The sequence below is a fragment of the Marmota flaviventris genome, chromosome 9 (genome assembly GCF_047511675.1).
Source record: "Marmota flaviventris isolate mMarFla1 chromosome 9, mMarFla1.hap1, whole genome shotgun sequence".
Classification (NCBI taxonomy): domain Eukaryota; kingdom Metazoa; phylum Chordata; class Mammalia; order Rodentia; family Sciuridae; genus Marmota; species Marmota flaviventris.
Window position 1 is genome coordinate 17,776,223 of NC_092506.1, and position 10,507 is coordinate 17,786,729.

A 10,507-nucleotide genomic window follows, 5' to 3' on the forward strand; every position below is an offset into this window, starting at 1 on the left:
AAGGTTGCATTCATGTTTTTCAGGTAATGTAATAAAGTTGCACAGGAAGTACATGGAGAAAAGGAACAACGTGACAGAATTTGTTCTACTAGGACTTACAGAAAACCCCAAGATGCAGAAAATTATATTTGCTGTGTTTTTGCTCATCTACATCATCTCTATGTTAGGAAATTTGCTCATTGTGGTTGCCATCACTGCCAGTTCATTGTTGGGGTCCCCCATGTATTTTTTCCTGACCTATCTCTCCTTTATTGATGCCTGCTACTCCTCTGTGAATACCCCTAAACTGATTGTGGATTCACTCCATGAAAAGAAGACCATCCTGTTTAATGGATGCATGGCCCAAGTCTTTGGGGAACATTTCTTCTCAGGTGCAGAGGTCATCCTGCTTACAGTGATGGCCTATGACCGCTATGTGGCCATCTGCAAGCCCTTGCACTATGCAACCATCATGAACTGGAGACTGTGTATGCTGCTGGTGGGCATGTCCTGGATGGGAGGTTTTCTCCATGCAACCATCCAGATCCTCTTCATCTTCCGACTACCCTTCTGTGGCCCTAATGTCATTGATCACTTTATGTGTGATCTGAGTCCTTTGCTCAGTTTGGCCTGCACTGATACCCGCACTCTGGGGCTCTTTGTTGTTGCCAACAGTGGGTTCATCTGCCTGCTAATCTTCCTCCTCTTGCTGGTCTCCTATGTGGTCATCCTGTGCTCCCTGAGGACACAGAGCCTAGAGGGTAGGCGCAAAGCCCTGTCTACCTGTGTCTCCCACATCACAGTGATGGTATTATTCTTTTTCCCTTCCATGTTTGTGTACCTGAGACCAGCAGTTACGTTACCTATTGATAAGGCAGTTGCTGTTTTCTACACTATGATAACTCCCATGTTAAATCCCTTGATCTACACCTTGAGAAATGCCCAAATGAAAAGTACCATTAAGAAATTATTTACTAGGAAGTTTCTTTCTGCTGGACAAATAACTATGACTGAAGATCAACACTGAGTTTACTGAAGAAAGTGTCAAATGGCCCTTTTGAATGACCTCACCAAGCAGCACTTTAAAGATAAAGATAAAAGTCATATTTACTCAAAACTTGTGCTTTATTCAATCTCATTTGTCAATTCATGAGATGCATCAACTTGTATTTTGCATGTGTGAATACGGCATACCCTTCTTATGTATAATTATAATGCAACAATATTTTTAAACTCTGCATTGAAGGAATTAAAAATGTATGAATAAAAATGAACAATAAACTCAGGACCATGCTACAAGTTGAAAAAATCTACCAAATCAAGACTTGGTTTTCTTTGCTTTATCCATGTATATAAATTCATAAGCTGTCCTTTTAATAATAACAAAACAAACAATTAAACATTTGTATTGAGCAGAAATCTTCTGACTAGTTTTCCAGATTATAGTGTTTGTTGTTTTTTTTTTTTAAGGTTCTAGGGAATTTATTTATTTATTTATTTATTTTTGTGGTTCTCATCTGTAAATTTATTTTTTTTATGTGTTCACCTGTTTTTTTTATTATTAGTTGTTCAAAACATTACAAAGCTCTTGACATATCATATATCATACATTTGATTCAAGAAGATTATACTGTTAATTTCCATGTTACATGGCCATGCAATGATAATAAATAGATCACATCAGTGTGTTCATTATAATTCTAAAATACTATTCTGAGCATATTCTGTTGGTAATTGATTTTCCATATCTAAAAATCAAATTTTATTTATAAACATCTTTTATAAACACATATATCACATTTTAGGTAATACGTTTTGGATAACATTATGGTATTACAGACTAGGACTATAAACATAAGGGACATTTAACCTCTAAGTACTAAATAATGTAGATTTGATCATGTTTCTGACTTTCCTTGTAGTCTTCAGAAAAAAAAATTATAGCTCTTGTGACCTATGTTGATAACCTATTAGAGGAGCGATGGATCACATAAAAGAAACTTGATTGTCTCCGAGGAACTTCAATTTGATAATACACAACCGAACTCCATGAATTACTTGCTTGCTAGCACCAAGTATGGTCCCTAATAAGCAGTCAGTGATTGAGTACAAGCATAAAAACACATAAGTAAATTCTGTAAAATTAGTAATAGGGACTATAATATTTTTTAACCTTCAATCTGATTCAGACTGAGGGGAAATTTAAGCTTGCCTTCCAAAAGAAAGCACATTTTGTTTTCCTTTTGCCCTACATGAACTGAGCAATGAGAAAGAGGTTGCGACTGACATTCTCTTCATATGAGCAAAAACATTAGACCTTGATATTCTCTCAGCAAGATTTCATTATCTATGCATGTTGGCTATTGATGACTTTTTTTTCTGTAATTTTGTGGTCACATTTCATTAGTAAAACATATTTGTCAAAGCATATAGCTCTCTCTACACAAAAGCAACTTCAGGATTTTTGTTTGTTTGTTTTTTCATTCACTGATTTGTTCACTCATTACACAGTGATTTGAGGGATTGCCCTGAGATGAATGAAAACACACCAGTTTCTTCCTTCCCAGTGCTTAAGATTCATGGAGAGACTCCCAGAAGGGAGTGGAAAGAACTCCTGAGAAATATATATACAAGTTAAGATTGACAGAGGGCTATGAAAGCATGTTTGATGGATGACAAATACATACCTGGGGATGTGAAAGGATTCCTACAAGGAAAGATATATAAATGGCGCATTTGGGACAAAATTGGGTAAGGAGAATGAAGAGACAAGAGACTGAATTAATGCATCCCCATGACAGGTGATGTTTAATAAAGGACAGAAGGCATAAACAAAATATGCAGGAAACCTAAATAATTCAATGTGGTTGGGGATATTAGGTTGAATATTCATCCAGCAATTGTTTACTTAAACCCTACTGAATGCCAGGTGTGGAACTGCACACTCAGCTAGTGTAAAAAGTAAATTGTCATTCTTGAAACTAGAAAGACAGAAATAGGTACAATCACAACAGTACTCAAAATCCTGTTACAGATTAATGGTAAGGATCATGGAGAAAAAAAATTGAAAGTATTTTTAAGATGGCAAGTGATACAATTAGATTTTAGATTTACAGTGATAACTCGACTTACACAGTTAGATGAATGAAGGGAGTAAGATTGACAGCAGAAGAGCAGAATCCTATTGTAAGGATATGAGTGTGAAAACTGTAGATTGAACTCTGGTCCTGCTGGTGAAGAGGCAGAGTGTGGTGGACACTGGAATCATGTCCAGATCACCTCCATCAGGCCAGTGTGCACAAGACCCAGCGACTATGTCTCTGGGCTTCTAACAGCTCACAGCCCTGCACTTCTCTGAACAACTAAAGAAAATGGGAGCTTCAGTCTATGGATTTTCTCTACCATCTTAGGGTCCTCAAGTAGACAATAAAAGACCATCACAAAAGGATAAGAAGGTTGGAATCCGCTTGCCTCCAGGCAGAACAAGTTATGGAGTAGAGTGAATACTCTATAGCTCTCAAGGTCCCAGGCTAAAACCAAACTTATTTTGATAACACATATTTCTTCCCCTTACCTTGTCAGATTCCCGCAGTCCCTGCTTCCGTCTGTCACCTTCATAGAAATCCCCACATCCCCACATCTGGTTCTACATCTGTGGAACACAAAATGACCTGGAGAGAGAGGAGTCACAGGTAAGATTCAGGTTCTGTCTCCCATCACAAGATGGATGAGGAAATTGAGGAGATGGATCAGAGAGATCTATGAGTCTTTGCAAGTGTTTAACAAAGCTGCTCTATGTCTTGTAGGAGTTCCTTCCTGCTACTAGTAGGTGGTCTTTTTACTCCTAAGGATTACTCTACATTGCCTGAGGACTCTCTGCCCTGAGGCAGTTGCCCTTAAAGAAAATGCTGATTCTGCTTGGGGCTAACTCCCACCTCCCTTCATTATTTCTAGACCTCTATCTAGACTCAAGTCTAAAGTTACCCTAAAGGAACTGCAAATTGTAACCCTATGTGCACTACACTCCAAAAAATGACATGATTTTTCTAATGTATGCAGACAGGAATCCAGGAATATGTTTATTAATAAATTCAAGTGTGGGATAATGTTGAAACAAACAAAGCTGAATCAGGCCATATTTACAGATGCAAATTCACTAAAACAAATATTCTTAGAATTGTATATCATGGAGTTAGGAAGAGCTCTGTTTGATTATTTAGCTGCAACAAGGACCAAAATGTAGTGCTCATGAGTGAGATAGAAATGCTGAACTTTCAAGGGTTAAGGGTTAGAAAGGGATTAAAAAGCTTAGAGAAATTGGAATGCACTGTGATTTGTCATTTAAGATTCACCCACCCTGGATGAGTTCAATGCATAACCTTTATCACAACTATGAGTAATAAGTTGTGGGAGGAGCCCTGGCATCCTTGAAAACTTCTGTGATTGCTTTTCCCTGTTGGTGGGACTCCACAGTGGGAACTTCGATGCCTGGACTGGAAACTCTAACTGCAAAGTAAATAATTGGATCCATGGATGGCAGGAGTCAAGTGACATCACTCCATCTCCAAAGTATTGGTGGTAGAGTGAATAACAAATTAAAGAAGATGTGTGAGGGGTAAAAATTTGTTCCCAGGATATAGAAACAAATTTTTACATCTCACACATCTTACAATCAATCAACAACTATATGAAAAAAAATGTTCAACATCTCTAGCAATCAGAGAAATGCAAATTAAAACTACTCTAGACACCATCTCACTCCAGTATGAATGGCAGCCATTATGAAGACAAACAACAAGTGCTGGCTAGGATGAAGGGAAAAAGGTACACTCATACACTGCTGGTGGGACTGCAAATTGGTGCAGCCAATTTGGAAAGCAGTATGGAGATTCCTTGGAAAGCTGGGAATGGAACCACCATTTGACCCAGCTATTCCTCTTCTCAGACTATACCCAAAGGACCTAAAAACAGCATACTACAGGGTCACAGCCATATCAATGTTTATAGCAGCACAATTCACAATACCTAAACTGTGGAGCCAACCTAGATGCTCTTCAATGGATGAATGGATTAAAAAATGTGGCATTTATACACAATGGAATACTACTCAGCACTAAAGAATAATAAGATCATGGCATATGCAGGAAAATGGATGGCATTAGTGCAGATTATACAAAGTGAAGTTAGCCAATCCCAAAAAAACAAATGCCGAATATCTTCTCTGATATAAGGGGGGGGGGGGTGACTCAAAATGGGGTAGGGAGGAAGAGTACTGGAAGAAGATTACCTCTAGATAGGAAAGATGGGTGGGAGGGAAAAGGAGGGAGAAGGGGAATTGCATGGATGGTGGAAGGACACCCTCATTGTTGTACAAAATACATGTATGAAGATGTGAAAAAAAAGTTAAAAATAAGGGACAACACAGCTCAAATTTGGAGGCACTTTTTTAGTTCCTCTTCCCGTTTCTCCATGGTTTTAGTGTAATGAGTCTTTAACATTAGGTCAGTCCTCTGTTAGAGAATTCAGCTGTATTCACCTGAACCTGCTTTGAACCAATAGACCTTAAAATAAAGAATAAGTGGCCAGAGTATACAGACCCTTCCTCAATAAGTTCTTGCTTTTATGCCAATGTCCTTTCTGATAGAAAGCAAATAAAGAGAAAACAGACATATTAAAGCAAAAACAGAACTATTTTTAAATGAGTGTTAGCATCCATGATGGTAGAGTGGCTTTCTTAAAAGCATTAATATTAACAGAACCTTGAGAATCATAACAAATACTGATAGATTGTGATTTTAAATATAGATGGAGCCTAAATTCTCCATGACAAATTCAATGTGTCTTTCCACAATCTTTACAACTGATAGTACACTAATCAATTAGAAAAAAAACATGTGGTGATTAAGTTTGAACAAGTTGCACCTTGCAACCTACCCAGTAATTTTCATTGAATAAACACTGTTTTTGATACTTTCCATGGAATAATAGATTGCTAATCTTTTTTGGACTTCAATTTAAAATAATAACAGTCATAATGCTGCCTTCAGTAAATTTCCATGAGTCCACAAATAGATTTGAATTCCCATTAATGTCAGCTTATGAATCATCAAATCAATTGTGTGACAAGATACATACTCAAAATACACTAAAGCAAAACAGATAAACTTTTCACACTGTGTCAAAATTTAATTAGAAATAAGGGAAGATTCAAAATAGCATGGATAAACAAAGTGTTGGTTCAATTAAGATATCAAATTAGCAACTCATAATGATATCTTTAAAAATTAGACAATATATTTATACTCTGTATAGCCCAGGCATGGGAGTGACTGCTAGAAAACAAATATTGGGAGTATAAAACCAAGAAAATATTTTTAAGGTATTTAATAAAATTTGAAGTATTATCCAGTTAAAATTTAGCCCTAAATAAACTAGTCCTACAAATAACTCTCTCTATATATTTATTATTCATATTCTAATTTGTACAAAATGGTGTATATAATTCATTCAACAAGAAAGCATAGCTATATAATAAAGGCATGTATAACTTTGAAAAAAAATAAAGAATGAATCCAAATAATCAGACCAGAAAAAATCTATGACCTTGGCTGGTTGATTTTAGGCTTCGTAAAAGTGAAATATTATAGAAATCCTAATGAGTTCTTACTTGATATAGTTTAGCAGAAAAATTTTAGTGTAAGTAAATCAAAACAAAACTAAATTTTGAAAATAGGAAGTCATGTTCCCTCAATCATCTTCCAGACTTGAGCCACTCTACAGATCCAGAGCAACTAAAATAAAAAAGAATTTGGGTGGCTTGAGGTAGCACCCCGGAACTCTGTCTAAAACTTATGTGAAACTTTCTCCTACTCTTCTTCAAGGTACACTGAAGCCTTTTTCAGGGCACAGTCCATTAGGCAAATGGAAATAATCAGGTACCTATGCAACTACTGAACCCCAAATGTCAACTGACCGTAATTAAAGAATATATTAGTATGGTCCTGAAGATGAAGGTCTCATGGAGACTAGATGATCAATGAAATTTTAATTCAGGTCTTTCTCTCAGTGTTGGGTGTCCTGGTCATTTGGTGGTCATTCATGCTGTTCTGAAATTAAAATTAAGAAGGAGATACTCAGGAGAGGTAGAATCTCCACACTGATCTCCTGACCTATAGAGAGAAAATGATTATGGTGGGAAAGGCCAAGTGGAAGCCAGTAGAATTGCCTCTATCTAGGAAAATAGTAAAACAAAAATAAAATTGTATTTTACTTGGCATAGTATTACATTACAAATATAAATTTCATTCCTGGAGGCATTTCAGAGCTTATTACCACCAGGAAGGTCTTGAAAGATACACCAGGGTTGTATCATTCAACTGAATGATTTGTCCTGTTCAGGATACAGATGGTTATAGGAAATGTAGAATGGAAGTCCATAAGCTTAATCAGAAAGAAACTTCAAGTGTACATGCTGAATGAGATGTGATTTCCTTGCTTGAACAAATTAACATATCCCTGTGGCATCTGATATACAGCTAGTGATCTGGCAAAGGCTTCTCCATGCTTTTCAATAAGAAACCATCAGAAGCCTGTGGTTTCATCTAGAAATACCAGCAATGAACATTTGTCAGACCCAGGAATGAATGATGGTCTTTGAACTGCCCAGAGACAGAGGCCACGCCCCTCTGGAGAACTCTCAGTGTAAAGGCACCATGGAGACCACCTAGTTGTATGGCCATGCCCCGTTCAAAGGGAAATTCCCTGGTAGCCAAAGAATTTTATCAGTTCATACCTTGAGTTCAAACACCTGCTGCTGGAGTAGAGAATCATGGGTTCAAGCTGATAAATTCTAATTGGACTGCCTTTACTCTCAGCCACCAGAGGTAGGCTGAACCACTGTGCATGGCTATTTTTCTCTACTTTTTTGTCTGCCTTTTCTTAATCCCCTGCATAGCTGGGTCTACATAGTTCTGAATAAACTGTGGTTCAGGACACAACAAAGATTTCTTTTTCCTACCTCAGAAGACAATGATCCAGCTCTATGACATGATCTGCTATGATGTCGTAATGACCTGCTGTGGCTGAATAATGATATCCATGATGTCATAATGAGCTTCTGTAATGTCATAATGAGCTTCCATGGTGTTAAAAATGACTTGCTGTGATGTCATAATGACCAGCTGTGGTGTCAGAATGAGCTTCTATGGAGTCATAATGATCTGCCATGATGATAAAAATGACCAGCTGTGGTGTCACAATGACCTACTGTGGTGTCATGATGACATCACATTATATCATAATGTCTGCTATGATGTCAGAATTATCTCTCATGATATCATAATGAAGTTTTATGGTGTCATAATGACTTGCTATGGTGCCATGATGACCTCACATGAATTCATGATGACCTGCTAAGGTGTCATAATGATCTGTTATAATGTCATAGTAACCTGCTGTGGTGTCATAATGACTTGTCATGATGTAATAACAACCAGCTGTGTTGTCATAACGACCTGCTGTGGTGTCATATCACCTGCTGTGTTGTTATAATTATCTGCTGTCCTGTCTTAATGGTCTGTTATGATGTCATGATGACCTGCTGTGCCTGAGAGTTCTGAGGCAAGCAGAAGTTGTGCTACCTGGGTTTATATGTCTCCTGGAGGATTTTGTTTTTTATATTGTGGAATCATTAAGATTACATTAGAGAGTAGAAGTATAATCAAGCTATTTCCCAAATGTTTGTTCTATTTCCTCAGGAGGATGAAGACTTTGATCTAAAATGAAAAATGCTTTAGAGCTAAATATGTTCTTTGTACGTGTTCTCCTTTCATTTAGTCATTCAACACATGCCATCCATGAACCTAATATGCCCCAGGCTCTATTTTGGGAGCTAGGAGAGACACATACATATGGATCTCAGAGCTCTCACTCTTCTGTGAGTGCAGATGGAAATACATTACATGTAAACCAGTAATTTTAGTAACGTGATATGACAGCTGATTCAAAATTCAAGTGTTGTGTAAATTTAGAAGTATTGGTTTTCCTTAAACTTATGTTTCCTTATTTATAGAGTTGGAAAAGTACTTACTTTATAACATTTTGGGTGGGATCAAAAAGAAATAAATGTTATTTAAAAAGACTTATTCACTAGCTGTCACACAATACATGTCAATGCTTTCTTTTTCTTTTTCTTTTCTTTTTTTTTTTAAGGCTGATGATAAGAGCAGAGGTTGAGGCAATAAGAAAAAATAAATGTCTGATTTTACCGAGATCTGAAAAAATCTTTGCAGAAAAACTATGATTTGAAGGATGAGTTGATAGGTGGAGAAGAGAATTAGAGGATAGAGAATCGTGAAATTCAGTGTTCTAGGGCGAATTTTGTTTGCAGTCTAATTTGGTAAGCCATCTTGAGAGAAAATTTAAGAAGGTTAGAATGAAGTCGTCTATGAATGACTTCATGTATCACGCCACAGAAGGAATCGGTAGATAATAATGAAGAGGCATCACAGAACTTTAATCAGAGGACTATGGCATTTGGAAATTATATGTGTCTAAACATGCAGCAACAAGATAGGGAGGACAGAGGACATTTGGTGACCTTGACCTAGATAGAATGATGAAAAAAAATACTGTGTATTATGTCTACAACTCTTAGAGGAATGGAAAGACAGCACAGCGAGAGAAACAATTCCTTAGTTTTGAAAGCAGCTGGTATATTTGTGAATTTACCAGTCACCCGTGACAGTATTTTATGGGAGCTGGCAGCACTAACACACATGACAATAGTTAACCTATTGGAGTACATGTAGCTGGAGGGAAATGTAATTCACGAGCACCTGCCTGAGTCTATTGGCTAAAATCAGTAGTGGCAACCTTCATTTTATCAGCATGTAAAGCACTAAGGTCACAGTGCATTCAGAAAAGAGTTTTCTAGAAACCTCAGTTTTTAGAAGTTTTATGGTGTTCAGGTCATTATTTTTGTTTGGGTGGTTGGTTTTTAAAATACTCAATGCTTTGTTTCACCCTGAAATATCTTCCATTGGAAAAATAAAATATAGAATTTAGTGTAATATCTGCCTAGTTGACTAGTAAAATAGTGCTCCTTCAATTTTTTTTTTTTTTTTTTTTTTTTTTTTTTTAGTAGTGAACCAGAGGTAGAGAATGATTTTGACAATTTGAGTTTTGGAATGTGCATGTTATATTTTCTTAAATGATAAAGGAATCTTTCTATGCTTGCTTCTCTTGTAAATGCTGCAGTAGAGGTTATAGTCATAACTCTGTTATTGTGTACCTTGGAGCTCTGCTGTGGTAAGCATCAGTTTGCAGCCCTACATTGGGAGTTTGTCCTCAGTATGGCTGTATCTGATCACAGTAATATCTTATGAAGCCAACAGAATGAACATAAATTGATTTGGTCTTCCACCAAATATGTCACAATCTATTGGATTGCAATTGTTACCATTTGCTAATAAACTCTTAAAATAAGTAAGACTTATTCTTTTCATAGATAAGTGGCATATCTCAGAAG

At 36.7% G+C, this 10,507-nt stretch overlaps 1 protein-coding gene across 1 annotated transcript; it reads left to right on the forward strand.

Annotated features, from left to right (window-relative positions):
* Positions 1 to 52: 52 nt before the first annotated feature.
* Positions 53 to 1,006, forward strand: LOC114093680 (olfactory receptor 4C46-like). The gene has a single exon (XM_027936551.2). The coding sequence runs from the start codon at positions 53 to 55 to the stop codon at positions 1,004 to 1,006; it is 954 nt and encodes a 317-aa protein (XP_027792352.2).
* Positions 1,007 to 10,507: the final 9,501 nt, after the last annotated feature.